General features: G+C 36.6%; 1 protein-coding gene across 1 annotated transcript in view; it reads right to left on the bottom strand.

Moving 5' to 3' along the window:
• Positions 1 to 25,213, bottom strand: part of LUBEL (Linear Ubiquitin E3 ligase) — a 53,035-nt gene extending 27,822 nt beyond the window's left edge. The window contains exons 1-6 of the mRNA XM_089235562.1: positions 24,759 to 25,213; positions 9,843 to 9,905; positions 4,396 to 4,712; positions 2,924 to 3,095; positions 1,468 to 1,556; positions 261 to 418 (exon numbers count right to left, since the gene is read on the bottom strand). Coding sequence (XP_089091688.1) covers positions 261 to 418; positions 1,468 to 1,556; positions 2,924 to 3,095; positions 4,396 to 4,712; positions 9,843 to 9,867 — 761 coding nt within the window. The 5' untranslated portion in view covers positions 9,868 to 9,905; positions 24,759 to 25,213. The remainder of the gene's footprint in view (positions 1 to 260; positions 419 to 1,467; positions 1,557 to 2,923; positions 3,096 to 4,395; positions 4,713 to 9,842; positions 9,906 to 24,758) is intronic.
• Between the last annotated feature and the right edge of the window lie 282 nt (positions 25,214 to 25,495).

Below are 25,495 nucleotides of genomic sequence, written 5' to 3'. Positions count from 1 at the left end.
ATCTTGCACAAAGGAAGTGGTTCTCGAACTTTGGTCAATTGCAGCTCCCTTGACCAATTAATAGTTCCTCTGCACCTCCCCAGAATAGTTTAATAGATATTTTAATATATAAAAGAACCACTTCAAAGCATAAACAGGCACACAAATCAATATATCCAGGTCGCCACCGCATCCCTTACAAAGGCAAACACCATAGCAGCCTTGATGCACACTTTAAAAAACACTGCGTTAAGGGATTGTTTCACATTAAAATTACTTACATTGATGGTGGGAATGCTGTCGAATTATTCTGCCTCTGCAGGGTACCAAATCTGTTTTGTAAGAATTGTTGCTGGTCACCTTTGAAATTTTCAATGCTGTGAAAATCTTGATTTCCTTGTTCAAAGTTACTCTTTACCCCATTAGTCATTGTGTTACTCTAAAAAAACAATGAAATTGCATTTTCTCAGTTTGAGCATAGCAAAATATATACATATACACTGAGAAGCCAGAAAAACTAGTACAAACGAGCATATGCAAATAAGGGAGAAAATCAATCAACATAACTCTATGAGGTTATCAGCACCTACATAAGACAACAGGTAGTAGCTAGAGAAGCTATTAGACCAATTTCTTCTACTGCAATGGAAGGCATCACGATTTACGTGACTTTGAACATGGCTTCATAGTTGGCACTCGTGAGATGGGTCACAGCATTTCTGAGGTAGAGATGGAATTTTCATTTTCACTCACTATCATCGCAAGAGTGTCCAGTGAATATAAAGAATATGGGAAAACATCAAATTTATGACAGATACGCCGGTGGAAAAAGACTCTGAAGGAACATGATCGTTGATGGCTGGCAAGAAGCATTTCATGAGATAGACATGTAACACTGCCTCAAATGGCTACAGATTCCAATGTTAGGACATCAGCAAGTGTGCAAAATTTACAATGGTCACTCTTCCATATAGACTTTCACATCCAAAGGCTGATTCGACCAGTTTTATGTGTACCAGTGTTTCTGGCTTCTCAGTGTATGAATAAAGTCGACATTTATTAACTATCCTATATGTTAATCTTTTGATAGAATGATCACCTGACATTACCTCTTTTTTGACCGGGCAATTGGGAGTTGTGGGCTAGTATAAAGTGTGCTGACTGCAATATGAAAATTGGTAATGTAAACTCAATGTAATGTAATTTCTGATATTAATGAAGTAAAACTGTTACTTTGTTAAAATCCAGTAAAAACCACTGAGATTTAACTATTTTTTCGTTTTCATAAAATGTTTTAAAATCAGTGTCTGTATATTTGTGATTATCTTGCCTCAGATTTAATGAGTGAAACTCTTTCTCTCCAGGTCAATTCGTAAAACTGAGGTTCAACTGTATTCAATATACAGTATTTTAAAGATAGTTTTTCATTAATAATCTCAAATAATTAATAGCAAATTGAAAAAAGGGAATGTCTGAAAATTAGGTTACCCTTTGTAAATCTTCATTCACCAGGTCTTTAAGTGGCACCTGAGATTTCAGTTGAGATCTTTGAGGAAGAGCCGGAGGTTTTTCTTCAACTGGGAAAATAAAACGTTAGATACATATTAGAAAAAAAATAAATTATGTGAACATTATTATTTAACATGTAAAAAATAAAACAATATCACTAAGTTCAATGCAATATAGTGATATCTTGGCTAACGAAAATAATCTATTACGGAATCACATTCGTTAGCCAAAATGTGATTTTTTACATGTGTCTATAGAAAATAATTTAATTCATTCCAGAAACTGCTAAAACATTAATATAGGTCTCATAAAACAGCAAGGACTATAAAAACCAAAACTGATCCCAAAAACTGAGATAAGCAACTTCACAACTATATCTGTGCATGTCACTGACAAAAAAAAGTGTGTCAAGTGGTGTGCTACATCATACAGTCCAGGGCTGGACAAATCCCAGGTGCCAGGTCACCATGGTGTTTGGTGCGCCAAGTTTGGTGGTAAGATGCTCGTCTACCACCGTGAAGGTTGCTGCTATCCCGGGTTCGAACCCAAGAGAGGATATATAGGTAAAATATTTTCGCTAACGAACTTGAGGCAACCACCGATTCACAGTGCCTTCATTTCCAACCCATCTCATTAATGGCAGTAAATTGCAATATAGCGATATGGTCAGAGTTGGTGTTTGGTGAAGTATGTCACCAGGGTGATTAGAAAATTAGTATATATTGGAGCCTAAAATTTCCATTGTGTGTAGTTACTAAATTGTAGGCTGAGAGCAGCACAAAATGTGTGGAATTTATAGTGACATGTTGCCAACATGAAAAAGGGTCACTATGCCCTGAAAAAAGTCAAAACAAGCATTATTTTGGCCTTTTTCTAAGGGTAAAAATTATTATGGGGCATAAAAAAATTTTCTGGCGCCTAGATTTTTTTTGTCCAGCCCTGATATAGTTGGCTCATTCTTCTCTCACACACATGCGAATGGAAAAGATAAGTTCCTAGGATGTCCAGACTATTTTGTTAGGTAATAAGTCTGAGTCTTAGTTTATGTTTTTAAATGCATTTTCTTTTGGCTTAATCATTCACTTTAATTGGAATGGCTCAAAATCTTTTTGAAAGTGAGGTGTATATTTAGGAAGTGATGTCATGGTAGAAATAAATTAATCTTGCTCAAATAACCGTTACTCATTGTACTCATTTTGGTTAGTACAAAAATTTAGTTCATGACACGGCTATTTTATGTTAGTCCATGCATCCATTTCAACAAAAAATGTTTGTTTGCAGAGGCAGAGAAATGTCAAAAAAGAAAAACTTCATTAGCAAAATTCTTAAGGCGAGGTATCACTATATTAGTTCATATGATGTTTCAATCATTTTTACATTTACAGTGGAAATCGTTTGCAAGAAATACTACATGGAAATATGAATTAGCAATAACCTCTTCGATGGATGAAAGACAAATTATGCAATGGCGATGTTTGTGATGGATCAGGTTCGGCATTCTCTTCTTCATCTGGTGGAACTGGAGGTAAAGGTCTGTTGCTCATGAATTTTTTTATACTTCCCAATCGATCTGTCCATGAATAATCTTTCTTTGAGAATGAGCCATCCTACATGTTTGAATACAAAAAATTAAGTACAAAAGTATCATATATAAATGAATATAGTGATACACGAAGACTTTGGATATTATGGATCTTACAGAATTTTGGGAATTAAATCAGATAAATAAAGCCATAAATAGTGGAAATTATGCTTGTTAAAAGCTTTTTTTTTTTTTTTTTTATGTTGCACAGTTCATTTTGAAGATCAAATAATATGACCAGCAACATCTTTCAACCTCGTGGTGAAAGTAATAACAAGAAATTTACAGATGCAGAGTATATACAAAGTCACAGATTATAGGCAGGAAAAACCACTACTGTATATACTCATGTATAAGCCTTAATTTTTGGGGGCGTTGGCTTATACATGGGTCAGTTTTCGAGGAGAAAATATCAATACACCCCTTCCCCCTTTAACAAATCATATAGCTACATGGCTCTGAACTAATAGCTTGAAGATCGGCGACGTCACTGGACAATTTTAGACAGCATTACTAATCAGAAGAGTAATTTTTGTAGCTATGTTCAGACCCGCAGAATGGATGATGTCAAAATTAAAGTCAAAATCAAAAACGTCATTGGCTTTGATACCCAGTGGACTAACGTAGATTTTACAGCCTTTGAATATGAACATGAATGAGCCTTTTAAAGATCATTTAAGGAATTTATGGATCAAATGAGTGAGTTTTGAAGATAAAGAAACAGCAAAAAATGGTGCCTTAAAGAAACCCAATATCGGCCTAGTGTGGAAGTGGGTTGAAGTGGTGTGGAATTCTGTTTCCAATGAAATCATCATCAAATCCTCAAAGAAGTGTTGTATCAGTAAAGCGATAGATGGAACTGAAGACGACATCCTCTTTAGGTGACGACAGCAATAACAGCACAGTTGAACATGAAAACAAAGATGACACACCATATTGACTTTTGATATAGAGATTGGAAAATCTGAAGAAATGGATTAAAAAGTTTTAATTATTTTTAATTGTAACTTTTTTTTGCAGGAAAATATACGAATTCCTCCCCTAAAATGCACTAATTTTGGAGGGTTAGCTTATACACAGGTTTTCAATTTATTGCAGTTTTGGTGATCCTAAAATGAGGGGATTTGGCTTATACAAGAGTATACACGGTACATTATTTCTTTTTCTTTTCCGTTACTACAAACATATAATATTCTAACTCATCAAACTTTTAATCATTACTGAAAAAGAACAAAAACAGTTTTTTACACGAAAACAGATTGTGATTTTTGTGCACATGAATTTGATCAATGGTTAAATATTATGTGTTTTTGATGGTTACTAACATCCGAAGCTGGGCTTCCTCTTCGAAAGCTATCAAATATAGACTTCCCAGGCTTTTTCCTCCTCGGTGGCGGTAAAGGCATTTTGGATGGATCACCAGGAACAGCCGTCAGGTTGGAAATTTTGATTGGCAAGACAGGTCTCGCCTGAGGAGTTGGTGTAGGGTCGACAGCTTTCCTGAGATGGAACTTCCGTTTCGGGTGTCTGTGGTACATGTCATCACAAGACAAGCAGAATATCTGGCTGCCACATTTATCACATCTAACAGCTGGGAATGAACAACCACAGAGATCACAGTGTTTTCCATCTCTTTGCCTGCCTGGATGGGGAAACAAACAAAAAAACATATTTCAATTATCCTGGTGGACCAATGAAATTCAATTACACAAATTAATGACGAAAGATGTATTGTCAAGAATAACAAAAATATAAGATTGCAAAGAAGGGTACAGAAAATATCATCTAAAGAAATTCTGAGTCAATATTACCTTCAGAAACTCTAGTTATCAGAGTTAGGTACAGTTACACGAACCAGAGAACAAGTACATTACCAATTCATTTGTTGAAACTGAACTTGACTTTTTTTCACCCGCAAGGAGGGAGGAAAGGGGGTTTAAAAATTTTATGTATCACGTTTATACAGTGAAAATTTATACAGTGAAATTTTAACAATGCATTATTCTAATGTACAGTTGGCCACCCCCCCCCCCCCATATTCGCAGGGTTACATTCCGGGAAGGACTGCGAATACGGGAAATCCGTGAATAACCGAAACCAGTCTTTTTCTTGTATATTTCATTTATTATTGAACAGTATGAGAAGAGCAGGGTAACACAGAGGTATAAGGGAATGTAAAAGAGGGTGCAGGGATTGTTGGCGATGTTTTCTAAAAGAAAATTGTGATTCGTGTTTTTCCATTTATTTTTCATATCATCAAGTACAGCATGTTGGAGTATGTTGACAAGGCTTCTTCTACCAATTTTTCTACATGTGAAGAGCGTATTATAGAGGGATTTATGTCATAAAAACAATCTATCGCTGATTTGAAAATGTGAAGCTCTTCCATTATGTTGCTCATGGTGAACTTGTTTTCTATTTCTTTATCTCCTTCATCTAGTACCGCTTCAGTTTCAGAAGCAATCAACTGCATTAATTTCTTCTCGATCAATACCTCTGAATTGCTATTAATTAGCTGTTCGACTTCCATATCCATATCATTGAACCCTTCTCCACCCACCTGTTTTGCTAATGTGACAATCTTTTATAGTCTCTTCAGTTGGCTCTGTAGAAATAGTTGTGTCCTTTAGCGTACATTGTGACCAAAGGTTAATCTAACCCAAGGTGACTGTTTCTCTCTTGAGAGCTGCCACGGCTCTAGTGATGACAGTAATGACATTAGCAAACCCATAAAAAAAAATGAGTCATCCTAAACATGCACAACTTAAATTTTGTAAACAAAGCAAATGAATGATGATTTCTGAGTATTGCAAAAAAAATCCAATGAAGGAAAAAACCAGTGAATGCAGAAACTGTGAATACGGGGGCAGACTGTATTGCCTTATGCCTTATATACCTTTTAACAACACATAAATGTTTACTTGTTGCTGTGTTTTACTGGCTTTACTCAACTGCTCTCAGCATGTTTATTCACATGATTGTGCATAAAAATAAGTCGTTGCTTTTCGTATTGCCAAAAAACGGCTTCTGCCTAGAGAGCAAGAGACTAGGTTAGTGAGGGATCAAAACGGTGTGCAAGCAGATGAGTGACCTAAAGAGCAACGAACCAGATCAGTGAGTGACCAAAAGAGTGACCCAGATAGTGTCGTGATAGCAAAAGACGGCAACTGAAGGGGGGGGTGATTTTTTATCACCAAATTTTCTCTTCTCTTACACTTGCAAAACGTCTAGAACCAGCCCTAGGGACGAGATCAACAAGAGACCAAGAAAGTGTGCATACATACGAGTAACCCAGAAGTGCACAGGATGAGGTCAATGAGTGACTGAGTGACCAAGAAAGTGTGCATACATAGGAGTAACCCAGAGGTGCAAAGGATGAGGTCAATGAGCGACTGAAAGAGTGACTAAGAAAGTGTGCAAGCATATGAGTGATTGATAGTGTAACTTAAAGACAGGGGCAAATTTACGGAGGGGGTGGGCCGGCTTTGCGACAGCTTAACAAGCTTTATCCAGGGCAACAAATTTGGGAACGAGAGGTCAAGAAAATTAAACTAGAATGATAGACGGGCAGACCACAGGCGGTAAAACAATAAATATGTCTGTGCAAACACTTTAGCTTTCAATATGTTGTTGCTGAGATGCTACTGCCCACTCACCACACTTTCAAGACGCATCCAACATATGAATTAAACACAATGTCGATAACACTTGGAGGCTTGGAAGAGCACGATGATGTGCACGCATCAGTACCTTGTACCACATGCATTCATATACCAGGTGGCTAAGCCCCACCCCCCCCCATGACTAATCTTGGAAAATCAATTAAAATAACGAAATATTAATATACCGTGGGTATTGCTACGGCTATGGATCGGACCAGTTGAGTGGGTACAGAATACGGTACAGGTCAACGACGTTACACAGGGACGGTCTTCACGTTGCTGATCTCGCTACAAGATGAAGTATTTCAGTGCTAATTAATTCACTTTTTTGAAGCCCTGAAGTCTTCGATGAAAACACGGCACCGGCGATTTGTGAAGTTGTTTTTCCAAAAAAAAAGAAAAAATGCCGCGGATTTGTTTACAAATTGTTCAATGCGGACGGTTTTGACTTCAGGCAGTCGGCTCAAGACGACTCTGACCTAACATCACAGGGAGTTACTCTTGATATTGTAAAATGTTAACGATCATTTCATTGATATCTTGGGTCTTAATTACGTTCAATGCTCGTTTTCTTCACTTCTTGTACTTCCGTTTCTTGAGACTTTTTTCTACTACTATAGGGTTGCTTAGTGTGACCATACGTCCCGTATTTTGCGGGACAGTCCCAGTATTTTTGGTTTTTTTTGGTCGTCCCGATTTTTTGGCGAAAGTGTCCCGGTTTTTCCTGTATTTTACGCGAAGCCTTCTTTGTGTCATAATGTCAAAGATTGACATTATTTTTCAGGTCATAAATTATGTTATGATAATTACAACTATAAATGAGAATATTAATCTCCCACATTTGTCTTGGTGAACGTTGTTTTCGTGGAATTCATTTTCATCCACTGCAATTTACAGTATTGGTTCATTTCCCGCCATTGTGATTTTTCCGTAATTTCAACAATATCTGGCAACTTTGTTTGGTTTCGGCGTCATTTTTGGCAATAATTGGCAATGTCCTGTATTTTCCCGTATTTGAAATCCCAATTTCCCGTATTTCTCTCGACAAAATATGGGGTCTTAGGGTTGCTAGATATTTAAAATGAAAGGATCATGTAAAATATTTTCGATAGATTTAGTCATCGCGTATAGATAGCAGCACCAACTGATGCAGATGTGTGCATATACACACAAACTATATTTATTGACGGCTGACCATATAAACTTGAGAAAATACGGGAAATAATGATTTAAAATTTTAAAGTCATACTATTGGCCATCTATCGACAGAAAATCGCCAGTTGTCACCAAAAGACAATGCTACAAATGAACGAAGTTGCCGATTATTGATTGAATGTCCATGTACACCTCTTGAGATACGATCCGATCTCCCTTATTCAAGGGAGTCAGTCGTCCTTATTATTAAGCCATCTCACTATCTGCACCGTCTCGCCTGGGAGGAGGGGGGGGGGGTCATTTTCTGAAGGGTCATTTTTTTAAGGGATCATAGGCTATACTAATGCCTCTACTTCAACGTCTCACGCCACAGTGTGCGAAATACGGAAGGAAGGGTCATGCCCCTCCCCCATCACATCGCGTCGCCGGGCCCCTAGGCTGGTATCTTTCGTGGGTTCAAGGCCTGATTTACTGGACCCTCTATAGTGAATTTATAATGTAAAAATTGTAAAAAATTGTAAATATCATCCGGACAGCCAGGTTGGAATTCTGTCAGCCTCCCCCCTCTTGTGCTCCTGGAGGTCATGGTTTGCAAAAGGACCTGGATTTGATTCCCAGCGGAGATCAGATGACTTTTCTTCAAGAGTTCATTTCTGCATAAGTAATATATTTCCTCAAATCTATATATATTTTGTTCTTCTGCAACATATGTGTCGCATGAAACAATTTTGTTTTTTATTATAACTATTATTGCTGTTTTATTATTGTTTTTTTTAGAATTGAGCTTTGTTATTGCGTATGTATTATGTACTTATATCCATGGCCTCCACAAGGGTGGGGGCTGACAGGGCTCAACCCCTTTGCCCGGAACGATTTTCATCATTTTTTTTTTCACGCTATAATTTCACTATAAAGGCCCCCCCCCCTTTTCGTGAAAAGTCTGGTCTAGGGGCCCGCAAAAGTTCCCAGCCTGGGGTGCTGCTCCAGGATGTGGAGACCATACTTATGTATGTATGTATGTGGATGTGCAATATGTAAAATAAAGCTCCCTGACATTATTTTGTTCCTCAAGGGGAAGGGGTGGTTGTGGCCCTGGTCAATGTGCTTACTCAAAGTCATAAAATACAGAAAGCTGAACAGACACTTGTTAACACGTAAAGTTTAACTTCCACCACGTTGTAAAAACTCCATCTCCAGATGAGCACGTTTCGTGAGTGCAATTTTGGCCGCGAGAAAGACCTTATTAATAAGAATAATTAATAACATATTTTAAAAAAATCTGATAAATAAAAAACATTTAAAGTTCATAGTTATTATAATTGGGCGAGCTATGAGAAGAGAAAGTATGATTCAGCCTTCTCGTGAATCGATGCGTTTCAATTGATTATATTTGTTATACTGTAATTTCTGGGTTTAGTAGCACTACATACTAGTTTTGATCTGAGACGAACGCAACTTCGAGCTTTTAGAACAACAACATGCATACACGCAGGCCTATATTCATATACATACAAGATTTCACTCAAAAAAATATTTTACTTACATAAAATATCTTATTAATTTTTTGAGAGTAAAAACTATCACAGGGACCCGGGTTCGAATCCCACCCGCACCACAGTAGTGGTCGGCTGGTTGGTTGCTGTGGTTTCCAACTTCCTTAGCGCAAATGCGAGTCGATCTCTCCGTGGAATTAATATCTCACCACAGAGAGCAATAGGGTTGCCACAGTAAAAAAAAAACCTATTAAATCATTGAATTTCATTCACAGTTTGAAATATAGATGGCAGCACTAAAAAGTCGCACACAACACTGGATATGAACTCAGATTGCTAGGTTATTACACATTTCTGGCACAACTTTATCGGTAGCAAATCGCCCAAGGCGATAGACCGAAGTTGTGTCGGTTAGAAATGAATAAATAAAACTAAATCCAAAAAACCTCCGCTTTAGCTTACCTTTCAGATCCGCTTTGGCGAACATTTCGGATAGAGATGTGTTCGATCAAATTGATAATGCGTCTGTGATTCGGAAAAGAAAGGGGAAAAAATATTAACATCGATTTTCATACATGTAGTATTATTAAATATTAATATTGGTAAAAATATATATTACAAGTACTATTCGTACATGCTGGAACGTATATATGCTATGCGTGGCCTTGACGTATATATGTTGTCAGAGTTGTGCTTGTTTCGTGCACTTTTCGCTGGTGCCGCCATCTGTCTTCCAAAAAGCAAAAAGTTATTATCCCCTAAACCACTAAAATTATCGTACTTGTTAACCTATCCACCGTGGCATCTGTTTTTCAAAAACATAATTTTGAAAGCTTGTGATACTTATAGTATACTCAGATGTGGTGCCTACTACTGTAATATACAAAAACCACACATAGACCGTATGGCAGGGTCATCGGTAATGTTTCAGACACGTAGGTGCACATGAAATTTATGTAGATTTTGATTTCCGTATTATTTATAGGGGTGCTCGGAACTAGAGGGAGCAGGGGGCAACTGCCTCAGGCGGAAAAATTTAGGGAGCGACAGTTTTAGGTGGGAACAAAGAGCATCGATATAGAATTATCGAATTTGAAATTATGGGAGCGGCAAAATAATTTACGGCCCTGGCTTGGCCCAACGCTAAAAAGTACTGCATGTGCTTTATCACCACAGCTACCCCGGCTCAAAAACACCACCATCCTTCAAACACTACTTTAAGGAGTTTCTAATTAACTGGTTGATGCCGAGAAATACGTAGGAGGCACATGATGTTAATGAGAGCCAAAATGTTAAAAAAAAAGCGGGAAATCTTCTTATATTCAGAATGTTAACTAATCCGAGTAGTTTACGGTCCCAATTAACTTATATCCCCTAGGGGGACAGAAGCGGGAGCCGCGGTTGGTCTGGAGGTCCCAATTATCTTGGATTATCGAGGCTGTACTTAAAAACAATAATTACTGAAAGGTAAATTTTAGCCTGGAAAGGTGCGAAAAGTTAAGGAATACCATAAAATTTCTTTTCTACCCAATCATCCCATTCAAACAGTTATTTTCCACTCTGTCAAATACAATCAAACGAAATTAGTAAGCAGCAGATATATGAATACATTCAGTGCTGAATCTGTAAATACATACTGTATAGCTCCCCAACAAAAAAGTACCCGTATTAGAAGTTGGAAGAGCTAAATATTCCATTTGACAGCGTGTTACACCTTTTAACGTGAAACTTCTCCAACACAAACCTATAAATCTTTCTTTTCTTAGCTGTAAAAACATTATTAGTTGGTTTTTTTCTTTTACGTTCTCCGCTTTCTGTCCTCGACAGCTAAATTTGGAGGACGGCTGAACTGACGAAAAGATATTAGCAGATTAGAATAGTTTTTCGTCCATGCGCATAATAGCGCGTCATCGAAAAGAAAAAATAAAATTAACGCGAAGAATTCTGAAAATAGAAGACCTTCGGGAACTTGACGTTTCACCAAAGCTTGCCATACGTGACGATTATAAAATGACTTTATACGTTCTGTGCATATAATTCAAATTTACATCTCAAAAAACTGCACGAAGTCGACGTCCAATCTGGCACTTCCGACAATCTTTTCCACCCCGCAAATTAAGTCTAAAATGTATTCCATTAGTGTAAAATATAATCTGGGACGGTGATACTCAAACTTTTGAGCCCGCGGGCCAGATAAGCGGCATTCCTGTCGCTCGTGGATCAGAAACTTGTACGTAAGGTGTGTCCATATCACCTGTACTTTACGGGAGATTTCCGTAATTTTGGACGTTCCAACTTTTTTTTTTTTGTAAAATTTTTGGCGTTTTCTATTATTTTCAATGTGAGTTTTACTTGAACTTTCGAGAATCAGCCATATAAACATATTCACCTCGCACGTTTTGCTTGGTGAATTGTATATTTTTACCCATTGCGTCTTGTGGAAGCTCCTTACTTCCAGCCATTGAAGATTTTTCAGCAATTTCAGCGATAGTTGGCAACTTTACTCGATTTCGACACTTTTTTAGCCAGAATTTATCCAACTCAACTTGAATTTGACAATTTCTTCCGCGCTAAAAATTTGGGATATCCCGTATTTTATAATCGGATTTTCTGTTTCCCGTATTTTCATGAAGAAAATATGGTCAGCTTAGACATTTATTGTGTCGTTTGTATTGATACTTTTCTACCGTAACACGTTTGACGGGGTGCATCTGGCACACGGGCCGTAGTTTGCCCATCGCTAATCTAGGACGTGGGATGGATTTAATATGTGTATGAATTAATGACATGTAGAAAATATTTCTACAACAACCAAAATGAGTTTGATCATAACTACAGTCAAATCTCGGTGAATCGAATGTGCAGCGGCCGACAAAAAACTTTCAGAATAGGGAAAAGAAAGGTTTATTAAAACAACGGCACTATTTACGACGAATATCGTATGGACGTCAGTAGTTTGACAGGTTAAACTACTGGAGATGAAGAAATTCGAAAAGATAAGTTATTCTTTAATTTAATCATATTTAATTATTGAATGAGAATATTTAGAAATAAACTAGACCTGTGCATACTATATTATGAAAAAGGAACGCGTACATGATACCCGTATGAATGAAAAGAATTATAAAGTGTATATGGATACACAAAGATTATTTCTGTCAAAAATACAGATTTTTGGCTGCGTCTCTCGTACTTGTCCTGCTTTTGGAAGAAAGTTATTCACTTTTTGCAGACAAATATATCCACTAAATTTATTTGTTAAATTCTATTGCTAAATGCTATTGCTAAATGCTATTGCTAAACTGCTAAATGCTATTGCTAAATGCTATTGCTAAACTGCTAAATGCTATTGCTAAACTGCTAAATGCTATTGCTAAACTGCTAAATGCTATTGCTAAACTGCTAAATGCTATTGCTAAACTGCTAAATGCTATTGCTAAATTGCTAAATGCTATTGCTAAATTGCTAAATGATATTGCTAAATTGCTAAATGCTATTGCTAAATGCTATTGCTAAATGCTATTGCTAAATGCTATTGCTAAATGCTATTGCTAAATGCTATTGCTAAATTGCTAAATGTTATTGCTAAATGTTATTGCTAAATGTTATTGCTAAATGTTATTGCTAAATGTTATTGCTAAATGTTATTGCTAAATGTTATTGCTAAATTGTTAAATGCTATTGCTAAATTGCTAAATGATATTGCTAAATTGCTAAATGCTATTGCTAAATGCTATTGCTAAATGCTATTGCTAAATGCTATTGCTAAATGCTATTGCTAAATGCTATTGCTAAATTGCTAAATGATATTGCTAAATTGCTAAATGATATTGCTAAATTGCTAAATGCTATTGCTAAATGCTATTGCTAAATGCTATTGCTAAATGCTATTGCTAAATTGCTAAATGTTATTGCTAAATGTTATTGCTAAATGTTATTGCTAAATGTTATTGCTAAATGTTATTGCTAAATGTTATTGCTAAATGTTATTGCTAAATTGTTAAATGCTATTGCTAAATTGCTAAATGATATTGCTAAATTGCTAAATGCTATTGCTAAATGCTATTGCTAAATGCTATTGCTAAATGCTATTGCTAAATGCTATTGCTAAATTGCTAAATGTTATTGCTAAATGTTATTGCTAAATGTTATTGCTAAATGTTATTGCTAAATGTTATTGCTAAATGTTATTGCTAAATGTTATTGCTAAATTGCTAAATGTTATTGCTAAATTGCTAAATGTTATTGCTAAATGTTATTGCTAAATGTTATTGCTAAATGTTATTGCTAAATTGCTAAATGATATTGCTAAATTGCTAAATGATATTGCTAAATTGCTAAATGATATTGCTAAATTGCTAAATGCTATTGCTAAATGCTTTTGCTAAATGCTATTGCTAAATGCTATTGCTAAATGCTATTGCTAAATGCTATTGCTAAATTGCTAAATGCTATTGCTAAATGCTTTTGCTAAATGCTATTGCTAAATGCTTTTGCTAAATGCTATTGCTAAATGCTATTGCTAAATGCTATTGCTAAATTGCTAAATGCTATTGCTAAATTGCTAAATGCTATTGCTAAATTGCTAAATGCTATTGCTAAATGCTATTGCTAAATGCTATTGCTAAATGCTATTGCTAAATGCTATTGCTAAATGCTATTGCTAAATTGCTAAATGCTATTGCTAAATGCTATTGCTAAATGCTATTGCTAAATGCTATTGCTAAATGCTATTGCTAAATTGCTAAATGCTATTGCTAAATTGCTAAATGCTATTGCTAAATTGCTAAATGCTATTGCTAAATTGCTAAATGATATTGCTAAATTGCTAAATGCTATTGCTAAATGCTATTGCTAAATGCTATTGCTAAATGCTATTGCTAAATGCTATTGCTAAATGCTATTGCTAAATGCTATTGCTAAATGCTATTGCTAAATTGCTAAATGCTATTGCTAAATTGCTAAATGCTATTGCTAAATTGCTAAATGCTATTGCTAAATTGCTAAATTACTTGTGTGGTAGAAAACTGCTCAGACTTAGTGGACTGTTCAGGCGATCTGATGAGAAAATGGCCTGTTGAAAAAACGGTTCTGAATAACTGAGCAGTCTCGAACTGTACAAACCCACTGGAGTGTGTGTGTGACCTTGCGTCAGTTAAGTTTGTTTGAGGCAGCGGTTCAGTCAACACGAGCCGAGAATTTCTGGAAGAGTTTATAGTTATAAATTTAAGATCTTCGTAGCTTCTGCCAGTTGTCAGAAATCCATTTCCCCCTCACAAGGGTAGGCTGACAGTGCTCCAGCCCCGGGGTGATTCTCATCATTTTCTTTTTTTTCACGCTGTAAATTCACTATAGTTGATTCACACCAAAGTCTGGCTTGGGGACCCGCTGGAGATACAACTCTGGGGGGTCTTGTAACCCAGTGGCGCAGTGGTGGAATTCTCGTTTACTATCATGTCTGTGAGCTCAATCCTATCGAAGAATATAGATAACACGTTCTTTTCCCTGCCGAATCTGAGGCTACCACCGATAGATGGCACCTTTATTTCCCACCCTACTCAATCAGTAGTAAATTTCTGCATGGTGATATGACCAGGGTTGGCGTGTGTTAAAATAATTGCTGCCTAGCTGCCCTTCTCCAGCATGTGGGGTGGGGAGGTCAAGCTGAAACCTTAATGTCATTCGTAAACCTCTCGTGAGGTAAAATAGCCATTTACAAGAGAATATCTTGTTTTTTAATGACTGGTGCAACCAGTACTAGCAGGTTTAAATTAGTTGCTTCGTCCATCCGCAATAGTAATTGTGCGTAAATCTCTAAGCACAACCTTTAATTCTGAAAGCAAATTTATACTGGAAAAATGCCCCTTTTTCTGTAGCCCCTCCGTGAACCATATTTTCCTGGCGATTATTGGCTTATCTGGCTATTATACATAGAAGAAAAGTTTTGAGTGTAGAAAAGTATCTCCATACAGAGAGCACGCGCGCGCGCGCACACACACACACACAAAATCAGGTCTATAACATTTAAAAATTCATTCACGAAACAACAAGCAAAACTTAACCTGCCGAGTTGTCTGCTTCCGAATTCAGAAGACAGATAATACCACTACTTGAACATATGACAAACATTCAAAAGAAAAAAACTTCACGTTAGGTCTCACATCACTTAGACGCATATTCCAACATGTGCTCATTGGTTGGAAATTCCATTCAGGAATACGGACGAAGTGCATAATGTGTGGTTTAGTAGTAGTAGAAAGTATATCAACACACACACACACACAACAAAAAGATGGTTGAAAACATTTCCTCGATAAAATGCGTGAAATCGAGATCTCTACCATGGCGGAGATACGGGAGGGGGGCGTGGGGGAGCCCAGCGTCAAAGGTGGAGTCGACTGATCTAATATATCAATTGACATCATCATCATGATTACCCCCGGCTATAATGACCATGCCCCACCCCCAGACTTCTATCTCCACCTATAATCCCTACAAACATAAGCGGGAAATCGTCAATGATCGCCAAAAACTTTGTCAAGGGCAAGCAATGTTACGTTTTTATCACTGAAAAATCCTAACAACAGTAACCTCCCAATAACGGCCACATTTGCTCGGTCACGTTAAAGGCCGTTGTTGGGAGGTTTCACTGTATATAGATTTTAATAAATATCAACTCCTCAACTCAATCGAAATGAGAAGGATCATCATTTCAAGGTTCCAAAGTTTTCCATAAGGCGAACATAATATTGGCATACTATGCCAGGTATTTCGTTTTCTTCTCTGAGTATTCAGACCATGACCTGAATAAGGCTTATCTGTTTGGACTGGATGTCTAGCACGACCATCGTGAGCCAATATAGTCTCTTCCTGGTTTCTTCACGTGTAGTTAAATTCGCTGGCAATGTCCCACGCGTGCACACAACTTGAGAAAAGGGGTTCTCAAAATTTTTGGACTTGAGCCATCGGACGGACCGTTAATGAAAGTGAGTAAGTGTGTGTGGACTGTGAAGTGGTTTCGCTGACATGATGGGAAAACTCCCACACCAGTTTGTACGTTTTCATATTTCCGGTGGGTTGCGTTGTCTCGGCACAAAGTATAAACATCGCTAAATGCGCACGGGACTGGAAATTTATGACTTCTCATTTTGACTCTTTTGCTAATGTATTTCAACAAAATCACATGAAAAGTTTCAAAAGTTGCCAAGTAATTCCAAATAAATACAATTTTTTTTAGTGCTGTTTGAAGTCATTTTTAAACAATAACATTTTCAGATGTATGGGTTTTACTCTGTAGATAAGTTTAGAATTATGTTTCTATCTTGTGTTGCAGCTAGGCTGATTTGTTCGTATTGTAAAAATGTGATTGCTCAATTTGGTTATACAATAGAACCTGTCGATAACGGACCCCCATGGGACCAAAATTTTTGTCCTCTAACGGGGAGTGTCACTAATGGGGACTTAGCATATACAGTGGAACCTCTTTTATACGACTTCTCCATTTATACGACGTTTGACTTCGGAAGAAAGTGGTTCCTGTACATTTTAATACTAAAATGTATATGCTCCTGTGTGTAAAAGTGAATAGCCACCAATCGTCTCGATATATATATATATATATATAAAGAAAGTTCAATTATAAACTTCACTACGTATATCACTTTTACCGGCGACTATGCATAATTCACAAATAAAGTTGAAAAGGCTGATAAATATGGAAAAATTTATATCTAACAATATATGATATCTTATACTACACATATTTTGTAATAAAAACTAAATTAAAATAAGTGCGAAGAAGATAAAAACATTAGTAATAACAATGTCAGTCTTGTACACACGTATTTTAACAAGCAAAACCAACATCGAATATTCATCATCCCAGACCATAGTTATGTTCAGTTAATTAAGTAATTAATTGACATTTTATCATATTTACCAACACGAGCTTGGGATTAAACATAATCTTAGTTGAATATGATAAATTCTCGGCTTATGACAGTCCATTATGAAATCCATTTTGGAAAAAAATTACTTTGCCTGATGTTACTGTCCGCTATCGAAAATGTCTGCTAACGGGGAGTGAAATAGGGCTTCCTATAACATACATAAAGCCCTATTTCGCGGGACCGGGGATCAGAAAGGTGTTCCTTAACGGGGAGTGTACGCTATGGGAGATTCCACTGTATTTTAGTTTTAAGCTCTATCTGTGGGGGAATCGTTCAGAGAAAATAAACTCGAAAAGTAGAATTTTCTCTCGCTTTCTGTCTCTTAGTATTTGATGTGTATATGAATTATTAAATGTTAAAATGAACGCAGACAAATCGTGATGGTCTTACGAAACTTATTTTCCCATTTTTGTTAATCATTCGAGAGGAATGATAGATCTATTATTATAGATAGATCTATCATAGATCTATCTATTATTATAGATAGATCTATCATAGATCTATAGATCTATTATTATTTGCATATCTTAATTTATGCTTTTCGACATCTTACATATTCTTAACGACGATACAAAAGACACCTTGAATTAGAACTTTATTAATAGTTTGAATTCAAGACTCAAATCAGATGATACACAATCTCAATTTTCTTTGGCTGAACGATGTTAAAATAAGTATTTGGTTTTCGATAAAACATTAAAACTTTACTAATCAACATTGTAATTTTTCCTATGCAGATGCCATTTCTGAAATAGCTTACTAGAAATCGGAGAATTTTTTTTTTTCGATTCGTGCAGTACGGATAACTTTTTTTGTGATTTAAATCATTAGTTTTGCCATTATTAACCTGCATAATTTTTTTTGAACTGAATGAAACAACAAATCGAGTGAAAACAGCGAATGGAATTCTGACACATGTTTTAGCGCACAAAGGGTGCTGCTTTTAACCCCCTTCATGTACAGGCATTTGGCAATAAATTTGTACTACCTGTATTTGAAATATAGGTGATAAATCTCATAAACTGGTTTCCTTGTTCGCATGTTAGAAGTAGAAGGGAAAAAAAGATGAGCGGAATATATTCCGTTTTCGTAATTTTTGAGAGGAAAAAAATCGGTCACGCGGGAAGAATAAATATTAACACAGAAAGGAAAAAGAAAATGCTGAGGTAAAACGGGGAGGGGGAAAAACACCATATCCGTTCATAGAGTGACAACGAAGCTTCGTGGCGGTGAGAAAAAAGGTAAAGATAACAGGGAGAGCTGAAACGAATTTCTCCCATTTGCGTTACGACGAGATACGTATCTTGTCCCTGATTATTGAGGGTTTAAAAGAACTTTACTGAAACCAACCATGACCTTGGGTTACCGTCGAGACAAATTAATCTGATGGGAATCTCCACACGTTTCTCAGCGTACGGATTGATAGCACAGCTGTCAAACCAGACACCAAAGTAAAAAAAAAAAAAGACAAAAACCGGCACCGAGACGCACGCCACGATTTCTAAAATTTTTAAAAACCCTTGTCTTTTTGTATTTCCTGTTCGGAAATTCATTTGAAACAAAATCTCGTACAGGTTCATAATGTAGGGTTGTTCCCGATCAGTCCATGTCCGCTCAAGTCATGAGTTTTCATCTTCTTCAACTTAAAGTTGCTATTAGGAAAATATTGAATTAAACAAATAACTGCAAAATTACATTAAAAATCAAAGAGAGTTCCTGAAAAAATTCGAAGTACCACTGTATGTATTTCGTTCAGAATTTCTTTGATAGATGAGTGTAGTTAATACTTTAAGTTTGTGGTAAGAGCAAACCTTAATTTAGACTAGTATTCAGAGCCAAGTATCTGATAGTAACAGCAACAGTAAGGGGAGGGGAAAGGTAATGTGACCCTATGCCAAAATGTTATAATTTATAAGGAGACACATTCCTTCTACAGAAGAATGTCTAGCGTGATATTCAGGTTATTTATATCATTTCATGAATCATTACAAAGAGATAAGAAGCCTCATGAGAGACAAATCATAGCTGTGAATTGTAAAAAGGGTAATAACCCTCGAGCATTTAGTTTTATATTGTCTTATCTCGTAAAAAATTTCCTATTCGGCGTTGTAGGCGACAGGCATGCAGACAGACATATATCCAGTTGTAGGTATAAACCTTTGTTTTCAACTCGCATATTAAGGCGCTGCTGCTTTTGGCATGTTTCTCTGAGGTCATGATCCTTTTAGCAAGTTCAGTGTACAGTCGTCATCTTTAAAAAAGAAAGATCCGAATACACTGTAGTCAACAACTGCTTTGTGAGAACACACCACGGGGAGGAGAAGAAGAACTATTAATAGTCTTTTTTTTTTTCAAAAAAAATGAAGAATAATGGAAGTTTGCGGCAGAGACAAAAAGTTATACAAAGAATAGATTATCGTCTCTTCTTCTGTTTTTTTACTTTTTTTAAAGTTCGTGATCGTATTTCACACGTTGACGTAATAATGGAAATTTTTCAAAGCTCATTTCGGATGCTAAATTTAGAGGACAAAGACAGACAAAATGGAGACAAATGGCCGCATATTCGTTTACAAAATATCGCTCTTCGTATTTCAGAAAAAGTATCACTCAAACCAGAAGAAATATGGAAATGCTGGAAATGGATTTATTATATTAATGTAATAATACTCATCACACACAGTTGAGCTCTCTGATTATAGTTTTCGATTATGTCCGCTGAGTAAATGAATAAAACTGTGTTATGTACGCAGTAGATATTGTATTTCAGTAAGTGGTGAATATAAATCATTATATTTTATTTTTTGATGAAAAATTCAGAAAATTTGCTGCTTTTTATTTGACAGCACCTAAGTGAGTAACCATTCATTTAATTCGTTTCACTGCATCTTGGTCACTTTATGCAACGTGGTGAGTTACAATCAGGAACAGTTTCTGTTCGAATAGAGATTTGAATAAAGTTAATTCACCAAGTACCGTATATACTCGTGTATAAGCCGAGTTTTTTTTGTGGAAAAATTCGTTCCTCAAGTGGAGGGGGGGGGGGGGGGTCGGCTTATACTCGGGTCAGTTTTTAATGAGAAAATATCGACCACCGCAATCAGTAGTCATTTTTGTATCAGTGTTCGAGAAACCGGCATTATTGGTATGGGATATGTTCAATCCACAAAAAAAACCGATAATATCAAAGCCGAGGCAAAAACATAATTGGCTTTGACACCAGGTGGACTAATGTCGATTGTACAGCCTTTAGATGTGAGCATCAACAAGCCTCTCAAAGAATATTTTAGGATTTTGTAGATCGAATGGATGAGTTTTGATGATAAAGAAACTACAAAAAGTGGTACCTTGAAGAAACCTGACATCGGCCTAGTGTGCCAATGGGTACATGAGGCGTGGAATTCTGTTTCCACCGAAATTATCATCCGATCCTTCAAAAAGTGTTGCATCAGCAATGCGATGGACAGAACCGAAGATGATATCCTCTTTGAAAGTGACAGCGCAGATGAAGATAAAAACGGAGATGCCGCACCCACTATGATGATCTGATGGATTATCATGAGCTTGGAGACGTAGAAGAAACGGATTAAAAAGTTTGAATCATGTCTATATGTCTATTGTAAATTTACGTAAGAGCTATTCATTTTGCATGAAAATATAATTTTTTTTTTTCTGAAATGCATGGATTTTTTGTGGGTCGGCTTATACACGGGTTTTCAATTTATTGCAGTTTTGGGGGTCCTGAAGTGGAGGGTCGGCTTATACACGAGTATATACGGTATGTATTTTTTTTTTATCCTCCGAAGGCTCGGTGTACTGCCGTTTTAAAACAATTTATTCGCGCAAGCGAGGTGAGAAACAAAATCCACGTGAAATCAGTACGATTGTATAGAAACTTAAAAAGTGATCATGTTTTCAGTAATGACGATAGACCAGTTTCATGGTATAAGGCTGACCATATTTTCTCGAGAAAAATACGGGAAATTGTGTTTCGAAATACCGGAAAATACGGGACATTGTCACTTATCGCCAAAAATGATTTCAAAAACAAGCAAAGTTGCCAATTCATGCTACAATCACAGAAAAGTCGCTAATCGCGGGAAATGAATGCCCCCTTCAAATTGCAGTGAATTAAAAAAAACATGACAAATATGTGAGGTGAAATATGGAATCATCATCCTTATTTTTTAGTCCTAATTGTCGTAATATAATTTCTGAGTTGGGAAGATAATTTTATTGGATGATTTGATGAATAAAATGAAGAATGAAAAGTCCAGTGGCTTCATTGAAAATGCATGAAAAGCCGAGATATTTTTGCGAAAAAGTCGGGGCAGCCAGAAAAACAGAAAAAAAAACGTGGACTATCCCGGGAAACATGGGACGTATGGTCACCTAAGGTATAACGGACATAAAGTGCTCTTAAGGGAATATTATTACTGGAAATTTACTGACCATTATTATTGAAATATAATCCACGACACTTGATGTGATCACATCGGGACTCAGGGTTTCTGATAACAATAACCGAATGATAATCAGAAGAAAGTTCTGTTTGCAAGTACAGTTACCATACATCCTGAATCGCGATGTTAATTAATAAAAAATTAATTAGAGAGCAGTGGAGAGAGAGAGAGAGAGAAAAAATGGCTTATGTTAAAAAATAGCTTATAAATAGCGTGTTTCCTTAACCTTTCCAAAGACGAAGACCAGTAAAATGTCTGAAAGAATTTGACGAACCACTTGTGTCCCGTAATACGGGACATTCCTGTAAGTTTCGTTGTTCAGATTTTTTTATACATTTGGGGTCATTCATCGAGGGGGGAGGGGGGTTTGAACGTTGCTTACGTCATCAACCACCCCTTTTTGAAGATATAAAATATTCTAAGCTGCTGACCGGGGTGGGGGGTCCAGTGTTTTGCTGACAAGGGGGGGGGGAAGGGGTCAAAAATGGCTGAAAATCTGCTTACGTAATACTTGAATGGCCCCTTAGAGCAAAAATCCTGCATCATAATTCAACCATTGTGATGCGTTTGAAAGGAAGTACCATTACGATACTTTTTTTAAGGTACGATACGCGTTTTATTCATCCTTTGAGAAAGATTCACAGAAAAATAAATTTGAATCTTTTCAACTAAAAGAAACTGATCAAGAACTGAAAGAAAGGGTTTTTGCCTTCTCTGTAAAAAGCCTGTTGAAAAAAAACTCCACACGGATCACAGCGAACAATTACAGCCCGATTACGACATTACGGTACGGAATGTAGCCTCCTAGATAGTCTTGCAACCTGATAACGATCCGCTGTGATGGTCGAGTGATCATAGTCACGGACTCGCATCGCGAGAACCCAAAGGGGTGGTTGGCTGACGTTGGTGTTCTGTGGTTCCGAAATTCGAGGCGCGAATTCGAGAGAGCTGACCTTCCCGTTACAAAATCTCGCTACAGAGAGCAACAAGCTTACAACGGTAAAATATTCAGTCATCTTAACTCATAGTTAGAAAAATCGATGGCAGGTGGCAGCACTACATATAATATAAGCATTACACAAAAACAAAGTTTACGTCAGCTTCACAACACGAACACACACATTCCAACAAACGTACCAATTCGTTAGAAGTTCCGCAGAGGAATGTGGACGAGGTGCATGTGTAGCTTAGTAGCCTGATAACGATAACTTAAGGGGAAAAAATAATTTTGGTTATAAACCTTAGCTTCAAAATGCGTAAAAAATATATTTTGAAAAAAAATTTTTCTCACGTTACGATGGTGGTCAGATCCGTTGTTCGCAAAAATGATAACAATACCCGAATGATGATAACATTATCCGTGATTTTAATAAGCGGCGTCCACTGTATAAAGTTTAATTTTGTGTTGAGACGTAAGAATGTTATTATTTCTCATATAGCAGTTCCTAAAATTTTCGAGATTGATTAATTAATGTCAGTTACTCGTATCATAAAAATCTCGTTTTTCCAAAAAAAAAAAATTCCCCATGATCCCTGTTAACTCATTTTTTATCCTTAAAAACACCAAAACATGCAGAAAAATCAATTACTTAGCGCATTTGCTGTAAATTAAGTAGGGCATATAGTAAGTGCACTCGCTAGTCAAATACGATACACAAAGCGTTCAAACGTCTTAAATCAGGTAAAATTGAGTAGCTTGTTTTTCAATAAATCTTAGACTAAGATCTAAGTGCGTTTTATGCTCGATAGTTGAATATCTGAATGAAGATTGAACATGTACAGGGTGATTCTAAATTCATGGGACAAGCTTTAAGAGGTGATATCGATTGAAGGCTTCTAAACAAGCATTTTTGGTCATCGAATGTGCGGTCGAATCGTAACAGCAAATGCGGTGGAGGATGTTCTTAGAGAGTGCGCAACAGCACTTCACCAAAAACAAATATCATATTTTCCCAACGGATTTGCTGCGATATGTGCTATCAACACATTGGATTGGATTGGAGATTGTTTTTTATTGGTGCAAAGGACCATCAAGGTTATGCTGAGCCAAACAATGATCAAGGTGTATATTGACTTGTGGTAGAATTTGCGTTACCCATGTTGCACCATTAGAAGACCTACCACATTAAAATACCCTCCATCCTCGAATGGTTGATTGCAGTTATTGCGGCAAATTTTTCGGAAGAATATGATATTTGCTTTTGGTGTATTTGGTTGTATTTGCTTTACAACAGTGCACTCTCTAAAAACAGCATCTCTACCGCCTTTGCTATTGCGATTTGACAGCACATTGTGACCAAAAATGCTTGTTTAGGAGTTTTATATCACCTCTTAAAGTTCGCCCCATGATCTTAGAATCACCCTGTATAACAGCAAATATTTTTCACTCGTAACTTGAAATACTCGCAAGTCGAGACACTTGAAGGAAGAGGTACTTTTGCAGTTTGAAAGTTACGGTGAAAAACAAAACTTCATAATTTTCTCCATTAAAAACCTAATGAATCCTGAAATACAGTATATATGTACTTGGCGTGGCCACGATCTTCGAATACATCTAACATGAAAAGTTTCGTAATCATTTCTACTTTATTTAAATCCCTTCATCTGAAGTTATATTTACTTGAAAATACATTAATTTCACGCAACAATAATGCTTGACAAATAGCCGTATAAGCCGTAGCCGCTGTAAAATCGGTATTGGCGGCTATAAAACTATCTATATGTTTGTGATTGCTAAATCAGAGTCTAATAAATTTTCTGGGTTATAATAATCTTCTAACATAGAAATGGGTCATTAAATTACGGAAAAGTCGAAAAAACATTATTTGGGACTGCCCCCGGGGAGAAACTATGCTGGGCTCCAAAGAAATTTCTCTGCCACATGAATTTCTTTTCCGATTGTCAAGCCCTGTATAATAATGGATATACATAAAAAAACAACAACAAATTTTCAAAGTATGCCTACTTACTCATCAGAAAAATAATCCGGCTTCGTAAACGAGTGTTTTGTGTCTTATATGCTGGTTTAAGAAGTATCCGTTACGACTTGACACAAAACCACACTTTTGCAAATCATGTAAATCATGTGTAACACGGACGCACACTCTCAGGTGAAATAAAATCTCCACGCTGTGCTATTCCCTTTCACGAAACCACAAAGAAACATTCGAATTAAATAAAAACGAACGAGAAAAGAGAAGAGAAAAAACAGAGAGATAGGCTACTTCTTAAGCCAGCATCAAAGACATCGGAAAGACCCGAGACTTTTGCAAAGAACGAACGGTAGGTTTAGCCGAGGGGAGGAATGGCAAAATGGCACAGGTTAAATTTATCCACTTGTCGCAGCGAAGGAAGAGTCTTTGCCAAAGACCGTAGACGTTCTCCAACAAGACGAACAGGAAAAAGCCAAGGCGAAAGCAGGAATAATAACAACAAAAATAAATAGTTGCCACTTCCCTTTAGTTATTCTTGGCTACCTTTTGATCCAACAGCTTGCGGCTGGCAAATTTTCAAACCACGAGAAATACGAAAAATATACAGTATATACCCGAAATATGTGTCTCCACACATCGAAAATAAGATTATTATTGTCATTGAAGTTCCATTGGAACCTGTTTCGGTTAATCAACTGCAGTTTTGCGCAACTGAAATCACACTATTCTATTCTGGAAGGAGCATAAAAAGATGATTAGGTTGCACTTTATAC

This window comes from Pholcus phalangioides, unplaced genomic scaffold, assembly GCF_987345545.1.
Source record: "Pholcus phalangioides strain wild (caught in Gottingen) unplaced genomic scaffold, Ppha-v1.0 ptg000009l_1, whole genome shotgun sequence".
NCBI lineage: Eukaryota > Metazoa > Arthropoda > Arachnida > Araneae > Pholcidae > Pholcus > Pholcus phalangioides.
The sequence above is the reverse complement of the archived record's forward strand: the minus strand, read 5'-3'. Positions and strand labels throughout refer to the sequence as shown.